At 47.0% G+C, this 19,620-nt stretch overlaps 1 protein-coding gene across 1 annotated transcript in view; it reads left to right on the top strand.

The window, feature by feature from the left end:
• PAPPA2 (pappalysin 2) overlaps positions 1–19,620 on the top strand; it is a 184,345-nt gene that overhangs the window by 126,014 nt on the left and 38,711 nt on the right. Inside the window, exons 20-21 of the mRNA XM_065553642.1 lie at positions 3,555–3,664; positions 8,891–8,962. Coding sequence (XP_065409714.1) covers positions 3,555–3,664; positions 8,891–8,962 — 182 coding nt within the window. The remainder of the gene's footprint in view (positions 1–3,554; positions 3,665–8,890; positions 8,963–19,620) is intronic.

Below are 19,620 nucleotides of genomic sequence, written 5' to 3'. Positions count from 1 at the left end.
GATCAAGGTCTAGATCCACAAAGGAATTTAGGCACCAAACTGCTACTGTAGACTCCTATATTCAAAAGTTAGATCCTCAGAAACCCTGCTCAGCTATCACATAACCCTTTAGGTACCTAAATTTCCTAGCCACCTAAGTTTCCACCAGGGAAGTGCCCTAGGTGCCTACATTTTCCACCAGTGGGTATGCACACAGTCATCTATATTGTGATGGAACCAAGCTGGTGGGCACCTCAGCCCCGGTGGGATTCTCAAAGTAGGCATTCCCCCTCTGCTTCACCTGTGGGGCCAATCCTGTCGATGTGCTCACAGGCAGCCTCTCAGCATACCTGCCGGATCAAGCCCCCCATAAAACATGGCAGCAGTTGTGACCCTGCAGCCCACGGTCAAATCCTCAGCCTGCCTGATTCAGATCACAGATGTGAACCTCCCAGGCGAGTGCCCTACCCACTGGGATATGGGGTAGGTCTCTTTGGTTGAAGCTTTTCCGCTTTGTGTGAAATGCTTTAAATAGTCATCAGAGCGGGGACCGGAACCTGGGTCTCTCCGAAGCATGCCTGAACTGCTGGGCTGTCGAATTGTTCTCACTCTCTCTGGCCTGATGATTGCTGAAAGTATTTTCCTACCAAGTGGAGCAGCTCCCCCGGGAGAGATGGAGGACTATGCCAGAATACGCTGTAGTCCAGTGGTAGGGCACTCAGCTGGGAAATGCAGACCTGGGATCAAGTCGCTGCTCCACATCCGGCAGAGGGGGGATTTGATCCCAGCTCTCCTACAGCCTGGATCAGTGCTCCAGCCACTGCACTATAGTGCATAAGGCAGCTGCCACCACCACTGTTTATTGTGAGACTGGGCTGGCCTGGCTTAGGTACCTACCTGCAGGAGTAGGTTCATGGCTCTGAATCAGAAGTGGAGACAGGTGCCTGCCTCCAGCCAAGAGGGTCTTAGGCCACACGCCTCTCCTCAGCACGTCCTGCTAGCTCTCTTACGGGGCTCCCTGCTCAGCTTGGCTTTTGAGGACCCTGTCTTAGGTGCCAAACTCTCCCCGTGCATTGCATAGGGAACCTGGGCACCTAACTCGGGGCAGTAAATTCCACCGGGTGGCAAGTGGCCTAAACGTTAGGCACTGCAAGGCTGAGTCTAAGTCTGTGGATCCAGGCCCAGCGGTGCAAACACACAGATATTGCCTGAACTTATCAAAACATGTTAGAGAGGCAGCACCATCTAGTGGAAAACACATTGGCCTGATGCTCAGAATACCTGGGTTCTAGTCCCACCTCTGCCGCTGACTCGCTGTGCGACCTTACGCAGATGACTGCACCTCTCTTTGCCTCAGTTTCTCTTCCCACCCTTCCTCTGTCTTGTCTATTTAAATTGTAAGCTCTCTGGCCCAGGGATGGCCTCTTGTGATGTGGTTCTACAATGCTCAGTACGATGGGGCCCTGACCTCAGCTGGGGCCTTTAGGCATTATTGTCAGAATAATAATAGTTGCTGTTAGTTGACATAATAACAGTACAAATGAGACCCAAAGCAATCACAGTAAAATAAACTGAATAACAGTAATATCCTCCTCCCCCCAAAACACAAATATTCCCTCCAGCCTTCAGAAACAACACACAGACCAGACAAGCTGAGCCATCCCAAAGCTCCCCTGGTTTGGAATGCCCTGGTATATGGAAGAGTAAACCGCCTCTATCCGTGGCATTATGTAAATGGACATTAGTCATAACATTTGTACAACAATGAAAGCTGCTGCATTAACCTTAAAGCATCACAGTAAAGATCCCTGTGGGATTGTCCCATGTACAGTTCCTCTTCCTTCAAAGGATAGTTCATCTTGTGTCTTACTCCTGGGGGAATTCTGTGCCAATTTTTTTTTTTTAATTCTGCACACAACATTTTAAAATTCTGCAAAATGCTGCATATTTTATTTGTCAAAATAACACTATATAATCCACACCAGTTTCAATTATACCTGTCAGCAACTTTGTCTGTAACAATACAGACACCCACAAAATCCTCCCCCCCCCCCCCCCCCCCAGGAGTAGAGAGTTAAAAAAAACCCTATGACAACCCAGTTTCTGTTTCTCCGTTCCCTCCCCACCAGACCCAGCTAGGGGGGCCAGACACCTGCACTCCTCCTCCCAGAACCCAGCCACGAGGCACCCCCCTTGCCCAGACACTCACACCCTCTTTCCCCCAAAGCCCAGCTGTGTGCCCCCCCCCCCCAGCCCAGACACCTGCACCCCATACTCCTCCAGAGCCCAGGGATCCAGAGGGTGAAACAGCCTGATGCTGGGTCCTGGGCTTGTATGGAGTTTCCTGCACGCTGCCTTCTTCCTTCAGGGTGTGCGGGGAACTGCAGCTGCCAGGAGCTCTCCAGCTCCATCCTCCTCCCCCCAGCATTGGCTTCTATTTGCAAGCTAGGGAGTTGGGCTCTGCCAGGACCAGAGGTCCCTAGTGGCGTCCAGCAGCTCTGCAGTGGCAATTCTGTTGGGGGAAAAGGAAACTCTGTGCAGAACATTAATTCTATGCAAATTCTGCATTGCGCAGTGGCGCAGAATTCCCCCAGGAGTATTATCTGTACCTTTTTACCTGTGTAGCTGCCTCCACGCTAGTGATTTATATTAGGCTGAGATTTTTTTTTTCATTCCAATTAACCTTTTAGCCTCAAGATAATCAATCTTTTAGCCTTTAGCTCTTAGGAGCCAGGTCTTATTGTACTGCCATAGGACAATAAGTCAGTAGTTGTGGCCAACTTGCATTCCATCCTGAGATCCTCATTTAATACCCCGTTGATAGTGCAGAACACAGTGCTGTTCTGTGCTCAGCTGTCCTTCCTGCAGTCCCCAGGAGGCTGGAAGACATAAACAATGGACAGCTCTCTAGTTCCAGAATTTTCAAACAAAGATCTGCACTGCAAGGTCTGATTTGTGGGGATGTTTTTCAGAAAATCCAAATGTTACAGGTTATATAGTCAGTCGCATAACCAATAGATTTTATTCCCTTAGGGCCAAATCCCAGTTCCACTCAAGTCAATGGGAATTTTGCCTCTGACATTATGAGGACCATGGTTTGGCTTGTTGAAGATAGTGTAGGAATCACAGTAGGATCATCGCTAATATACAGGACACTCCTATTTTTATGGGTCTGTCCTGTGTCCTGCCAGCCGAGCTTGCAGGACAATATAGAGTCACCAGGGCACAAAAGTCACTTCACACTTTCTAGATGCTTCCTTCTGCATAACATTGGACTTTGTTTCCGCTGACTTTTCAGTTCAGTTCTGGGCTGGGCAGCATAGCTGTGTGAATTCTCCCATGATTGGTTGGGATTTTGGAAGGGAATTCTAGCCCAATGCCCAGAACTGGCAAATAGAAGGTCTCTCCTGGGTCTGCCTCTATCATACTGTAGTGCCTAGTTCTTAGCACTGGTGAAACCCCATTCCCCTTAGAACATAAATCCCTTGTTACCAAAGAAAGCGCTACAGAGTGTGCAGCCCATAAATGTAATGATCTATTGGTGAGTCTCCAATCCTGTGTCTCTTCTACCCCAGGTGCAGTGTGCATACCATCCTGTATAATCCCCCCCAGTGACGCAGTGATGCTCCCCGAAAACATTACTGCTGACACTATGGACCACCGTCTGGAACCTACCAGAGTCCAGGTAAAGGGTGTGTTTGTGTGTGGGGTGTCTCTCTGATTAAGGTAGACTGAGGCAAAATGGTTCCTGAGCTGTGAAGGTATCATTTTGATTCCATTGTAACTGGCTCCCGGAGTAGCTTTCAGCAAATTCTGGGGATTAAAGGTGAGGTTTAGCTTATTTACAGATCACCTACGTGGTTCCTCCCACCCCCCATCTCCCGTGGTGTTAGAGTAAAGAGTGGCAGGCTTGTGGGAAGAAGGAAGAGAGAGATTGGGAGAAGGAGGGAGCTTGGGAGAGACACAGACCTTCTAGGGAGGGGAGTGTTCAGCAGGGAGACACACCAGACTTTATTCAGAGAATGGTGAGCAAGTAGGAGAAGCCCCTCCTGCTACCAGATGCGAATGTGGAGCGAGCAGCCATCTCTGCCTAAAGAGCAGAGGGAAAGGGGTTCTACCTTAAAACACCCAGGCAATCAGACACGACCACGGAGCTGGATTTAAAGGCGCTGGACTTCTGCAGACCAACCCATCCCTTCCCTGGGAGCTGTCGGGGCCTCAGCACCTCTGACAATCAAGCCACCTATTTACATGCCTGAATATGGAATTAGGTGCTTCCTCTTAGACATCTGTTATGGAATGGCCATAATGTATTAAAGGCAGGGCTGGTAGTGCTGCCTATAGTTAACTTCCTGCAACACATCCCACTATAAAACCCAGTTTCAGTTGTTTATAACTTTGCCAACCTTTAACCATTAAGGGTGACATTTTTTAGGCTGGGTGTCGAATTGTTTTGGAACGTTTCAGCACAAATGGCTCAGCCATTTCTGAAAACCAGATTAGGGAAAAATACATTGTTTTGCCCATGTTAAAAAAATTATTCCTGGAGGAGCTCTAGCACCCTGATGCTTTGGAGCAGACACTTGACATTTGGCAGGGGGTGGCTTTTGTGTCAGTGCTTGGCCTTGCGTCATCTGCGTGAAAATCCACCCAAATTTGTCCAAGTTATAAGCCCTTGAAAAGACTCCGTTCACACATGCTCTATAGAGACTTGTTAGACTTTGGCAGCTAAATTCTCCACAGATTCTGTCTGCACTGGGCATGCTTAAGCCCAGGGATGCAGGGGGTGAGCAGGACTTTTCCTGGAATTGCTGCTCCCTGCTGCTTCTGGGCCAGGCACCAGAACTATGACCACAGAGCCTGTTTCTCCTACGCTCTCAGTGACCCTCTGCCTGGCACCCAGGTAGCCTGGAGGAGGAGGAAACCGCCCCACTGAAACGCAATGGGAGGACAAGAGCTGGGGTCTGAGAAGGGAGTGGTGTGCTAGAAGGAGTAGATTGGAATAAGGCGAATGGGAGGAGGTGTTACTCGGGGTTTTCAAAACCCCCAACAGGGGCAACTTAACTATTTTACTTTAGGCGGTGTAAGGAATAAATCAACCGGGACTCAGTGATTCTGTCTGATCAAGGAGTAATACAAGTAAGCGTGCTCTATCTAAAACTGCAGTTCATTAGATTTAAGCACACACAAACATAAGCAATAGGTCTAGAACATTCCAGATATTTACCTAACATCTGGAACGGTACTGGGTAATTAACAGCAGGTTCGCAGTGGTCAATTGCTCACCCACCGTAGAGAAAGGGTGTCAGGAAAAACGTTTCTCAAGGTGGCTTCAGAGGACTGCTCCAAAGTATACTTTATTAGCTAATTTTTTATCATTAATTTTTATAAAACACATAGGTTATAATGACCCCTACTGTATTATTATTTTTTAAATTTTAATAAACTGTTAATATTAGAAGCATCTAGACTTATGGTTTTTTCATTATTAATGTTTTTAGACTTAGTTGTTTACTTGTTTGTTTGTTTTTATTTTGATTAGCAGAAACTGCCAGCTAGATATGCCCTTGCTTTTGAAAGCCTATTTTTTAAATTAACCCTCTATGTGGTGGTCTAGTTTATTAATTTAGGGTGGTTGAATGCACATATTTATGGTTGCAATTAACTTGATTACATTTTGGGGTATACACACCCTTTAAATCCAGGGCAACCGGGGAACTGGAACAGGGGAGCATGGGGGAGTGTGGGAGTGTGAGACTGAGGGGTGCAGGGTAAGACTGAGATCAGATGAGGACCTGGGACTGGCTGGGCAGGGAGCTGGTGAGATGACTGGGACTGACTGGGGCGAAGAGCTTCTGGGGTGGAGGAGGAGAGACAGGACTGGTACAGGGACAGGCTAGAGGGTACATTGACAGAAGGGGTCAGGCTTGAGGGGAACAGGCCCACTCTAGAACCTGGACTGGAACCCAGGAATCCAGAGCCTCAGCATTCCCCTGCTCTCATCAAATAGCTGTGAAACCCGCTGCCAAAGTGGGTCCCTCTAGAGTTTAGTGGCTGGTTCACAAAGAGGACAGTAACCTACTACAGCTATCAGTCTAGTCTTTCTCTTCCTCTTGGTGCCTCATCCCAGTATCTCCTGATGTGCAAACTGGAAAAACAGAAATTCCATCAAGTGGAATCACATTGACACCACATGGGTCATCATCAGGAATCTTTAGAACCGCCACAAAGACCTCTGCCACTTGAGCTACAATGACGAGTACCAGGAGAAAAGCCCATGAGGAAGTTAATAATTCTGTCTTCAGAGCAGTGTTTGAGTAGCGTGCAATAAATAAGGCCTGGGGCCACCCTTTGACAAAGAGGAGAAAACCAAATATTGGCTAGCTGCTCCTTCAGTGAGCACTGTCCATCCTGCGCACTGAGTGAGGCATGTCATTGAATACTTTGTCATACAACATATGCACAAGGGAGCCAAATCAGGATAGCACAGGCAACCTTAATTCAGGCATTTCCTAACTAGCGAGTGCTTGAGCCTGCAACTTTAACACACGGTTTCTGTGTGTTCTATGCAGTACAAAGACACAGACTAGAAAGTGTCCATCCACTGCTTTGGACTCTCGGGGGATGGAAGGTGCTGCAGAAATCCAGGAGGAGATTTAGGAGCATGAATCCCACTGATTCTTCAGTAGGACTTGTGCTTCTAAATCCCTTAGGTGCTTTTGGAAAGTCTCTTCCCATGGGCCACTGTCTTTAGCAAATACACAAAACAACATAGATACAGGAGCTGCAGTCACACACAAAGCCAAAACAACACTTGTGTCTGGCAGACTTACTAGCAGCTCAGGCTAAACTTCTGCCAGGCGTCTCAGGGCGCTCTCACCTGTTGACAGCTCCGGGGACTCATTGCAGATTGTTTCTAATGCCTGATGGTGGTGAAGTGTGGAGCCTTCACCTCCCCCGACTGCCCTCTCTCTTTCCCTCCCCTCATGTGCTTTCCAGCAGAAAGGCTCAAATACTTGGGATTATAACATCCAAAAGCAGCTCCGCCAGGGGTAATATTTCTTAAAATAAAAATGAAACGCGTCAGAGGGGGTGGAAGAGAAGCAAGTAATATTATTGGGAGCCAACGTTCTCTTCCAGCCACCTTTCTCCCCTCCTGGGAGCCTGTAGGAGGCTCAGGGTTACCAGAACTTCATGCCTGTGGATACTCCTGTGCGCCAGTTTGAATCAGACTGGCTGCAAAATCACCGGCCTGGGAAGGGCCCAGTCGGGGGCTGGGGAAGGGCTGTGGCATGTGGGATCGTTAGCTGGGTCTTGGAAGGAGGCCTCGGGTATGAAGGATCATAGCGCTCAGCTCTGCAGGACGCCGGCTTTTGGCTTTCCTTCCGCCAGCACCATCGCCTCTCGTGAATGGGGGGGAGGAGAGCAGGGGAAGGGGTTATTTTAAGAAAATGTCTTCCCTTTGCCAGGACCTGTCACTGAAACATGTTTTATTCGCTTCCTTCGCCTCTGCTCCTTCCTCCCTCCCTGCTGATAGACATTTTTTTCTTCCCTCTGAGCATGCTTTCTTCTCAGAGTGCTGGCCGTTGGTCAGGGACCTCTGCAGCAAGAGCTGCCATTCCAGCGGAGAAGAAAAGGGTGGGGGTCCACAATGAGCCTACTTACTTAGAGTGACATAGGGTTCTGACTCCGCCACTGACTGGCTTCATGCCTTGGGCAGGTCACTCCATCTCTCTGCCCTAATATCCTCCTCTAGACCATGGGTGGAGGGGTAATACTGCCTTCATCTGACAGGGCTGTGGGGAGGATCAGTTACTTAATGTCTGTACGCTGCTGAAGCGTTCTGCGTGGCTGTTAGGTAAAAGGAACTGAACAGGCTCGGCTCCCTCAGCCAGCATTCTGTGCCACTGTCCTGGCTGGAATTCGGAGACCCTGAGTGGAGGGTGATGGCCTAGGGATAGACTCTCCCTTATGACTGAAGAGATTGGAATTGAGGAGGGGACACAGTGAGAACAAAGTTGGGCGATGGGTGAGAGACTGAGAAAAACTATGGAGGTTGGGGGCGGAGGGAGGGGTTAAACAGAGGGGCTGCTTTTTTAGCCCCTGGGAAAACTGAGAACAGCAGGGGTGATTGGAAGGCCCTCGCTGTAAGGATAAGCGCTGCGGGACAGAGCTGAGAGCATGCTCAGTGCAATGATTATTTACGTGCCCTTGGGCTGCCATCCGCTATTCAAAGATATGTTTATGTCAAGCAGAGGGAAACCCAGCCAATAGGACTGCCCAGCTAGGTGGAACATCCTCATGCACAGCTGGGCTTCTCGATCGCCCAGCCAGACATTTCAATTCACAGCCATGGGATTGCTCAGCTTCTGCCTCTCTCTTCCTACTTGAGAATCCCCTGTTTATACATCCCAGGATTGCAGTAGCTCTGTTGGCAACAGAGTCATACTGGAAGCTCATGGTTAGCTGATTATCCACTAGTGCTGAGGCCAGACCTTCTTATCTGGGACCATCTGACTGGTGAACCAGTTGAGCATCTCTAGAGGAGCTGACCCGAGTGTGACAAGCCAGTGCATTGAGCCGTCATGTCCTTGGCCTCCACCACCTCTCTTGCTCTGGAGAGTTTAATTCCTTTTTATTCTTTAATCATCTTCTTCAGAGATGCCAAGTTCTCAGTCCCTGCTCTCTTCAAACTCAACAGCACTCGTACTCGTTAGGCATGGAAAGAAGGTCCCCATCTGGACCTCTTCAGCTGGCAGGAGTTTGGCTATGACAGGATCTGAGGGGTGGTGAGAGAGTGGAATCCTGGTGATGCAGAGAGATGTGGTGGTATAATAATTCTAATAGGTTCCTAGGGCACCTTTGCCTTTCCTGAGTCACCTGACAGCGGTTTTCTCCTTTTTCTCCATAGAACATTGTGTGCACTGGCCGGCTGCGGTGGCACCCAGACCCTACAGTCATTCACTGCATCCAGTCATGTGAGGTAAGGCCCCTGGCATGAACAGCACTTCGGGCTGGGGTTTCAGACTCAGTCCGTCATAGGGGTGGGGCTAGTTTGCCTTGGCAAGAGTTTGAATGGTCTATGGCAGGATTTTCTGGCTTAGCAAAGAGGCCAGGGTGAGTATTCTTCATAAGCAAAGGAAAAGCCTGTGCACCAGTTGAGTAACGTGACAATGACAAGTTTGGATTTTCAAAGCACCTTCTCTCCTGCTAGGATGTCTCCCCTGGTGGGCAAAGCCCAAAAGGTTGGAATAAGTGCCCAGCCTGACTAATCTGAAATCTCCAGATGATGTGAGTTTAGAAGTTTGGTCTTGAAATCTTATGAACAGAGGTTTTCTCGTGTGATTTCTGTCACTCTGGACCCAGGCTAGCAACAAGAAGTGTGAAATGAACAACTGTTAGAGATGAGGTCCACACCACAGAGTTAGGAGGCAGATCGGAACTTTCCCAAAGCTTGGGGGTGTAGGGATGAATTTATTCACACTTCTTTGAAGTTCAGGTTCCGGGAGAAGGCTCTTGTCAGCTCTTTTATGCTGTCCTTTATCTCCTGTATCCATAAGACAAGCTGGACAGGAATTTAATTCTACAGGCCACCGCACAGAGCTAATGAATGAATGCAAAAGGGTGAAATAAATGAGTGATGAGCGAGTATGTGTGCCTAACGTGTTTGAGACGCAAGTTCCAGAGAGGGGGTTGCTGAATGGCTTAATCGGTCACCAGTCGGTGGAGTGCTGCTGGGCACGAGAATGACACAGACCCATGAGCACAAGACATGTTGTCTCATTGGAAGCAGCTTGCATTTGGGAGCAACTTTACACTGTTTGATCATGTTGTATGGTGCTTCATGTGCTTCTCTTGACTGTGTAGTATCTCCATTTACTGTATTTATTACAACGGGCGAGTTTTGAGGAGGAACTTAAGGACTCAGAGACGGTCAGGTCACCCTCCAGGGCCAGTCCAGGTAAGTAGCAAGTGGATGGCATTACCGTCTCAGGGCTGTTTGGTGAAATGAGTTTGCTGGTTTCAGCCCATCTCCCAGGGAGCCCCTAACCAGTTGCTGCTGTTGGCAGTTTCAACAAAGAAGTAAAGGCCTGAATACTTGTAAAATTCCTGCTTCCCCTTCCAGGTCAGGAACGAGGCCTGTGGCAGGGCTGTACGAAAGCCACTTGCATGGCTCTGCCCTATTCCATGGATAAATAGGAGACTTGAGTCTCCAGGGCTGCCAATCTGGTACATTTCACAAAGCAGGGCTTTAAATCAAAGGGAGTGATTCCTCCCCTGAGTCCAGTGAAGCAATGTAAGTGTCAATAAAGAATTGGGTAGCTATACGGATATCAAGATTATCCAGATTATCATAACTAAAGACAACGAAAATGGTATGGAAGAGCCATTGAGCCTCATGCTTCAGGGCTCTGCACCTCACCTCTTGTTTTGAACAAGAGCCTTGTAGAGAATGGTGCAGGAGTGCTGGCTGAGGGGCAGCTAGAAGCTACTCCAGTCCCAGCCTCTGCCAGCAGGAGCATTGGGTATGAGAGAGCACCTAGCCACCCCAGGGCCTCTGATTATGAGGGAATCACTGGCTGTGCAGGAACTCTTGCTGACTACAGTTGCAGTCTCTTCCAACAGGAGTGACTAGCAGGTGGGGTGTAGGAGTGCTGGCTGAGGGCAGGCTCCAACCTGTCCCAGCCCTAGCTGGAGTAATTCTAGGGAGCTCTAGCTTCCAAGCCTCCAGCTGGAAATATGAAGTCACTTTCTGATGACATTGGAATAATTTACCTTGTCTCCATCATGCATCTGGCACTGGAGCAGTCCAACTGCCCCGTCTCTCCCCGTCTTCCTTCTCCACCCATTAATCTTGCTGTCCATCTGACACTCTCTCTCTGGCTCTTGCCAAATTCCCCATCCAGAGCGTGGTGAGGGACGTAATGCAAAGAGCGAGAGAGGGATAGAGTGTTCGGAGCGCTCATCAGGAAAGCAATTTAGTGTGGAGTGGGCTCTGCAGCTCAAAGGCCAGGGGAACAGCTCATCCTGTGCCATCAGTAGAAAAACAGATGGCAGTAAGGGGGATGGGGGGGAATGCAGAGTGTGCCGGGGAAATAAACACCCAGAGGACAGTGTGAGTTGGGAAGAGAGATCAGAAAGCCCAGTGCTGCAGAAGGAAGCCACTGGATGAGGCATTTGGGCGCTTTGTGGCATTGTTTCCTAGGCCACCACATTAACCTCTTCGCTGGCTAAGACTCAGCCTCACACCTCCTAGGCCAAGGGCAGGGAGTAGCCCAGGAGGGACCATCGGGTCCTCCTGATGAGGGAAGAATGAGCAGGCTGCTTCTTCCCCCACCTTCAGTGATTGCTCGGTTGACCTGTGCTGCTGCTCGTGGTTGAGAATTGGCTGCCACCTACAGCTCTCTGTCGCGGTCCCTCTGACTGCATGGTCTCTTATTCACACTGCATTGTGGGAGTGGTTTAGGCAACTATTTTACTACCCATCTTTGTTAATTCACCATGAGGTGTCGTCCCATGTGGCTCTCAAAACACCACCCAATCCAAACAATGCAGTGAAGCAAACATGTCTTGGTTCCATTTAGCAGGAGTGGGGTGGTTTGCAAAAACAAATTGCGCACTGGTTTTGAACTCCCAATATCAGATGTGAGCACACTATTTTGGGCATGAGAACCCACCTACGGCTTGCATTCCTTGCCCTCGCGGCACCTGTCTGCACGTCACCATTGCAGGCAGACAGGAAGGGCTAGCTGCATGAGAACTAAGAGCAACATGACAGATGGGCCATCAGCAGATGGCTTCAGAGTGGTGCGAAGATATCAACTTCCAACCCAGTTACCAACATGGTCCTAAGAAGGATGAAAATGGCACCTGAAATACCTAACGATTCTCCTGTGCAGAGCCATAGGGAATGATATGATCTACTGATGGTCCTCAATACAATGTACTATAGATGTAACGGCTGGCTATTATGTTTTCTCCCTGTGTCCACCTGTCATATGACTAATAATGAACTGATTGTTCCGATAATCTGATGCAGTGCTCTAGAAGTTCATATGTAAGACTGAGAGGCAGGAATTTCCCAGTTCCTTTCCTGGGTCTGCCATTGACTCATGGTATGGCCATGAGCAATTAACTTACCATTTCTGTGCCTCGGTGAGTCAGTAAAATGTGGGTAATAATTTCCCCTGACCAACAGGGTGAGTGTAGGGATAATGAATTAATGTTTGTAAAGTGTTTTGAAAATATAAAGCACTGCATGAATGCTAAGGTGCAAATTCTGTTCTTGGTTACATGAGTACAACTTCTATTGAAATCCATGGGAGTCACACTTGCAACTGAGAGCTGAAATCGTCTCTGAGGAATGCTGAGTGGACTTTGCCTACAGATACCTCCACATAGGTCCTCTTGAAGACACTGGAAGTTGTGTGTGTAGATCTGAGGGCAGAATGTAGCTCCTTATAATTGAAGGGGGCATCAGACTTCCGATCCTCATGACACAGACTGTAACAAGGACACAAATTGGCATCACATTACACAGGGTGGATTTGATTTAAATCAAATTGATTTAAATTACTAGACTGGAAGACTCGATTTAATCATGGATTTCTACATAAAAGTGCATTCTTGTTGCTTGTTATAACCTTAATACACATTCTTCACAACTCAGAGATAGATGTAGGTTTCATTTTTAGAAGGTACACACTATACATTTTTTAAGTGATTTATTTCGAAAACTTTTCTGATTAGTTTTACAGATATATCAGAAAATAAATGTTTGTTTGATTATTTCATTTACCAAAGGTAATTGAAGCAGTTATTTACAAAGTCACTGGGAGGTGAACTATCTCCAATTCAACAGGTTAATCATTAATATTTGGAGGATTTTCTTGCCATGCTGTATTAGGAGGAGAACATTACCAGACAGACATTTAAATTGTTTTATTTAACTAAAACAACAACGTTATGTAGTCTGGATTTTTTTCTTCAACAGCAAACATAATATTTTAACAAAACAAGCATATGAATTTTTGAATTTAGTTAAACATTCAAGTTTTTTAAAATCAGGTTTGTTTTTGTTAAAATTGTTTTTAACTAAAATAGTTAAATTAAATATTAAAAAAAAGCAAAAATTAAATCGACTATGTCAGCCAGGTCAACATGAGAAACTTAAAATATTGGCTTCTGAAGCTAACTCAGTCGTCTTCACCTTCATTTTCCTGTTTGTTCATAATCTGGAAAAGAAAAACAAGCTTTCCTGATTTTTCAGGTCCCAAACGATTTCTCAATTTGGAATGAATTAGTCCAAAGGAAGAAAATATTCTTTCTACACCAGCAGAAAAGGCTACTGCTGTTAAAAGTGAGATTATCACTTCAACAGTCTCTGAATCCAAGTGCTTATGTGACTTCCACCAGTTCACCGGTGTGACTTTCTTTAAAACGTCATCAGCAAACATATATTTCTTGAATGGTTCTTATTCCCAAACTGGGTCTCTTTTACGGCCAGCTGCCATTATAGGTTTTCCCTTCTAGTGAGAGAATGCAATGGTAGATCTCAAATCAATGAAGGCTACATCAGAAAGACCTCAAGACTTCTGGAATATGCTGCTCAAACAGTTTCACTTTTGTTTCTACTGCCTGTCCCACCCTGCTCACATTTATCTCCAGACTTCTTCTCCTTGTCCAGATCTATTCCATCCCCAACAATCTTCTATTCATTGAACTTTTTGAAACTTTGCACTTTTAGAGAGAGGTAAGGGATTGACTCTATGTGCACAAATTTGTAGAGGGACAATAGGGTTGAGGTCTGTTATTGCTCACCTCTATATATTATTTATTTAAAAACATTTTTGCTGTTAACAAGTATGTTATCTCTGGAAACACAAATCCACAGTTTGAGAACTGCAAAACTAAGCATCTCTGATAGTATCTTCTAGACTGAACACTGAGTCCCATTGGGTAGATAGAAAGATTAACCTAAATAATCTATACAGAAGCCCCTGGAACCCTATAAGATTGGATCCCTATTCCATGAACTATTGGAACTCATTTACAAAACTTTTCTTAATCATTACATGAATATATTGTCTCATACTATAGAATTAGAATTTCTCATCCCTATTCCATGATGAGATATCTTTGAGCTATAATGTATCTTAATTAAAACTATCTTTAGATAGGTTTTTCCTCAAAAAGCATTTTATAAAAAAAAATGATTTAAATAAAAAAATCTGATTTTTTAAAAAAAATCATTGATATTTTTCCACCCTGAAATTACAGGCAGTTCTCAAACCAAGTGTTTGGAATGTTTCTAGCTGTTGTTTTATTGAAAACTGGAGTAACGGGCTAATCACTAATAACTTTATTTGGGAGCTTTTCATTCACCAAGTGTTCTTTGCCTTGTCGTTACCTGATATAGTGAAAACCAGCCGAGTGCTCCCGTTCACCCTCTCCCATAACACAAGAACAAGGGGATACTCACAATCTCAGGGCAAGGTCCACGCTGCACACGCAGGGTGGGGGGGTGATTGCAGAAAGTTTAGGCATAGCCCCACTAGCTTTAATCTAGCTGGTGTGGCTAAAAAATAGCAGTGAAGATGTGGCGGCTCAGAGGTCTGTAGGAGTTGTTCAAGACCACCCAGAATCCTGGATACATATTTGCATTCCTAGCCCGCACCAGGGTCAATGATGCTGCATCTTCTCTGCTATTTTTAGCTGCACTAGCTAGATTAAAGGTAGCATGGGTGTGCCTACACATGCTGCAATCACACCTCCGATTGCAGTGCAGACATACTCTCAAACAGAGAAAGACATGCTCTCAAATGGAGAGTGGCGGCTGTTGGCCAAGTGCCCAGCTCTGAAGGCAGCGCCCTTCCAGCAGCCGCGCAAAAATAAGGATGGCATGGTATGCTATTGTCACCCTTACTTCTGCACTGCTGCCTTCAGAGCTGGGCGGCCAGAGAGCGGCAGCTGCTGATTGAGGGCCTAGGTCTGCAGGCAGCAATGCAAAAGCAAAGGTGGCAATATCATACCATGTCATCCTTGCTTCTTCGCTGCCACTGGTGGCAGCTCTGCTTTCAGAGCTGGGCTCCTGGCCAGCAGCCGCTGCTCTCCAGCTGCCCAGCTCTGAAGGCAGCGCCGCCACCAGCAGCAGCACAGAAGTAAGGGTAGCAGTACTGCAACCCCCCCTACAATAATCTTGCAACCCCCCCACAACTCCTTTTTGGATCAGGACTCCTACAATTACAACCCCATCGAATTTCAGATTTCAATAGCTGAAATCATGAAATTTACTATTTTTAAAATCCTATGACTGTGAAATTGACCAAAATGGAATGTGAATTTGGTAGGGCCCTAGTTATAAGGACTATTGATCCTGACGCTTCTAGGAAACACATTATCCCCAGCAGGATTCAGGAAGCCACTTCCCTTCTATGACATCAGATGGCACAATCGGTTGTATCGGGAGGATTTTGCGCCTCACTTGGAATCATCTGGTCCTGGCCACTCTTGGACACAGGATTGCTGATTTGATGGGCCATTGGTCTGATCCAGTGTAGCAATTTCTATGTTCCTGGTTGTAAATCAGCTCTTAACAAAGGTGGTTCTGTAGTCAAATCTGTTCTGGCATGTGATGACTCACTCCTTCTGTGCGGGTGGCCGGCAGGAGCTCTGTGTTGCTGCATTTCAGCCGACACCCCTTGCTGTACACTTTCTAGGAAAAGGAGGAAATTGGACAGCCTTTATTTGACTTAGTCTTGTAATAGCTTTAAGTCTCTACCCTTGGATCCCACAAGCCTTGGATGCTGCATTTTGGGGGGGCTCCTTAACTCCATGCCCTCAGCTCTGTTCTGAAAGCAGTTCTCATGCCGGGTGATGGCCTGTGATGAGTAATTGGATCACCAGCCTTCATAGCATAGCAAAGGGAGACATGGCATCGCCTTTAGCCCGTGTTTTAAGTTAGCTGTCAGGCTGTTGAGATGAAGCTATTGATCCACCTCTGAAATCAGGACTTTGCTCCCGGGAATCTGCAATAGATACTTGGCAAAGGGGCACTGGAGGGAGGGAGGGGGAATTGAGTGTGTTTGTGCAATAACAGCAGCATTGTGTGTGCGTGAGTGTGTGATCTGTACCTAGACATGTACACACACGAGTGTAGTTTCTCTGAGGTTAGTAGTAGATCCTAGCAATATTTCAATCCCTAATTCAATCCATCTGTGGCTGCATTCCATAAATTCTCTCTAATCCTGGCCCTGCTTTTATGCCCTCTCCCTTCTCTCTCTCCAGCTTGTCTTATACATATTCCAGACCCAGGCCTTAGGTGGCCAGCCTGTGACTCCTGCTCGCCATATAGGAACCTGGGAATCATTGGCTTCTTGCAGCATCTGGGGGGCGATGGGCGGGAGGGAAGCCTGAGGTAGTCTTTGGTGCCAAGTCAGAGCCACTGTAGCACAGAGTTCATGTGTTCCTGTGCTGTGATGGTGGCAACAAAATCACTCCAGGTCTGTGGAAAGCTTATCTCTCTCCCCCAAACAAATTGGTCCAATAACAGATATTACCTCACCCACCTTGTCTCGCTAATAGCCTGGAACTGTCATGGCTACAACTATACTGCATACAACTGTGTAAATATGGCAGGGGCTCAATTGTGCAATAGGATGGGTGCCCCCAACTCCCAGTGGAGTCAACGAGAGTCAGAGGTGGTCCCACCCCTTGCAGGACTGGGATGCCCTTGTCTTCAAGTCACAGCTGATTGAAAAAGTTAACGTTTGACAAGCTGGGTTCCGTTCTACCACATGTGGCAGCACTAAAACCGCCAACTGTCCCAGCTCCAAGTTCCCCATTCCTGGTGATGCTGTAAGATGCAGAGACAATGCAAACAGAGAATAAACCGATGGAGGGCAGGTTGCAGTTTGAACAGTCACTTCTCTGACTGGAAGCCTATCATACCGGACTCAAGATGATAAGTTCTTTCTGCCACTAATAGCGCATTCCCTCCCCCTGCTGTGTTCAAACAATTCCTCGCTTGCTCTTTTGTCAAGAACTTCTGGAAGAAAAAATCCATCCTCTTTTTTTGAATCCTGTTTGACTTGGTTTTCGGAGGGTTCATGAGGGACAGGGTGGGTTCAGACGTCAAAATCCCCCTCTCCAGGGAGCTATATAGTTAAAGAGGTAGATAAATATGGTTAAGAAATCTCAAGGGGCTGTTATGTGAAGAGGAAGAATTACCTCCTCTTGGCCTTGCTGTTTTTCTAGGGACCCCTAATGTTTGATGTGTTGGGGTCAAGACCATGGGCCCTTGGTTGGAAAGTGGAAGCATCTATGTTCAAATCTTTCCACTCCTGTAAGGTTCCTTCCACACTGCAAATAGAACAATATTGTATGCAACCAGTCTTTGATATGCTCATCTGACATCATCCTAGTTCATAACATGATTTGTCAGGGATACCCTGCAATGCTTTTCCTGGCACAAGTATAGAATCATAGGACTGGAAGGGACCTCAAGAGGTCATCTAGTGCAGTCCCCTGCACTCATGGCAGGACTAAGTATTATCTAGACCATTCCTGACAGGTGTTTGTCTAACCTGCTCTTAAAAACCTCCAATGATGGAGATTCCATAACCTCCCTAGGCAATTTATTCCAGTGCTTAACCACCCTGACAGACGGAATAAATTACATTGTATGTGTCAGTTACGTTGTCCTGTCTGCTTCTACCTCATTGTACAGGCCCATTTGTATGAATGCACTGTGGACAGCTATCCCATACTGCCTCAGCCGCTAGTGCTAGAGCAGAGGATTGAGAATGCTTTTCATAAAGGGTAATGCACTTTGAGATGCCTTCCTACATGGAAACTTGGAAGGAAAGGCGAACTAAGCTGGTTACACACAAATGTGGTCATGGCTGTACATGTACTGAAAGCTGGTTACAGTCTGACAGTCATGTTAGAGCCCTGCTCCTAGGCAGGGTCAAAACACAAGACAATCACACAGGACATACCCAGGATTTAGCCTATCTGCAGAACATGATTAAAGTCCCATCCACACTACAGCTTAGAAAGGAGTTATAACCAAGACCTCTGGCTCAGTTGTGTTTGTAGCGTAGGTAGATCCTAGAAACCATGGGTAAATATGGTTTGTGTGTGGAATCAACCGTGATACAACCTGATTACAAACTTGCTAGAAATCTGTTGTGTAGGCAGACCCTTTAACTCATAGCTCTGTTTATTCTGCCTACTGCACTGGGCTATGATCTCCCCTGAATTCCTAAGCATAACTGGGGTTGGGTCTTTGTCTGCTCTTGGATGCGGGATCTCCTTGGTGTTGCAGAAAGTAGCGCTGATGTTTCATTAGGTAGTTCATTCCCCTCTGACTCAGTATTGAAGCCGGGCTCCAATATGGTATATAGAAAGGCTGTGCTGCAGTGCATGCCATCTTTTGTAGGAGATGTAAGACCAACATGCTGGTCATTAAAGACCACACGGCAGCTTTGAGAGCATGGGTGTTAAAATGCGTGTCCTGGCCAAATAGTAGTTTGAGTGGCAAAATGTTGTCTTGCTAAATAGTGTTCTCCTTCCCTTCCTGCCGTAAGCTGTTTTGTGATGTTGCTGTGCACTGTTAGACAGATGCCTTGTTCCGCCTCAGAAGTGATTGCACTTCAGCGGTGGGAGAACTGATTCCTCTCTAAATTTGGCAAGGCTCTGAAAGTCCTTTGTAATGAAAGGGGCGATGTACCGGAAAGGTGCTTGTGGAACTAGTGTTATAAAGGAGGAGGATGGTGGCCTCTAGAGGACTGGTGTGTGCAGTGAAATTATCACACTGCCCTCTGCATGGGGACGGCTGGGCTGGTTAGCAATGAATATGGCCTTTCACAGGGACATCAAGTGATCTTGCTCTTTCTCACAGGTCAGGTTTATGGGGAAGAAGCTCCTCATATCACTCGTAAGTGCAACATCCAGTTAGCTAAGGAATGGTGATAATGGGCTCTGAAGAGAGTCGTCTCCGATTCTCTTTAGCCACTTGGTTGGTCTCTGGTGTTGAGGACCTCCAGAGAGGGTGGTTGAAGTGGTGAGTAATGGGGGAGAGGGCCGGAGAGGGGAAAAATAATCCCCACCCATTTCCAAAACACAGTCACCATCTGGCATGGTCCAAGGCAAGTACCTTTCCTCTCTTCTCCAGGAGCATTTTCCACCTGCTCCCATACTGCTATTCACAGAGCTGCACTTTCGGCACCATGAATACCATGTTCTCCCCCTCCCCAGTGTTAGGAACCTGGAAATGCCAAGGCAAATCTCAGTGCTGGTTTTTTTTAGTAAAGTTCTAGCCCTTTTTCTTGAGAAGATAGCCTGGAACGTGCAAAGCAGCCCACTCCAACAGAGACCCATCAGCTGGGCTGAAGGAATGCCACTGCTGTGTCTCTTAAAGACCAGGAGTTTGTTGTGGTTCCCCATGCCGCTGATGGTGCCAGAGCAGCCAACCTGGCCTCTAGTCACAAGGAGGAGCAGCAACTCAAGCGCATGGAGGCAGCACAGGCTGCGGAGGAAGCTCAAGCCTGAAAGCGAGAGAGTCCTGGGTTCTAAGCCAGGCTCTGGCACTTACCCTCTCCCTGCCTGCTGTGGCATCAGTTAAGTGAAGTCACTTCA

This window comes from Chrysemys picta, chromosome 8 (genome assembly GCF_011386835.1).
Source record: "Chrysemys picta bellii isolate R12L10 chromosome 8, ASM1138683v2, whole genome shotgun sequence".
In the NCBI taxonomy this organism is placed as follows: Eukaryota; Metazoa; Chordata; order Testudines; family Emydidae; genus Chrysemys; species Chrysemys picta.
Note: the sequence above shows the minus strand (reverse complement) of the source record. Positions and strands in the feature narration are given on the sequence as shown.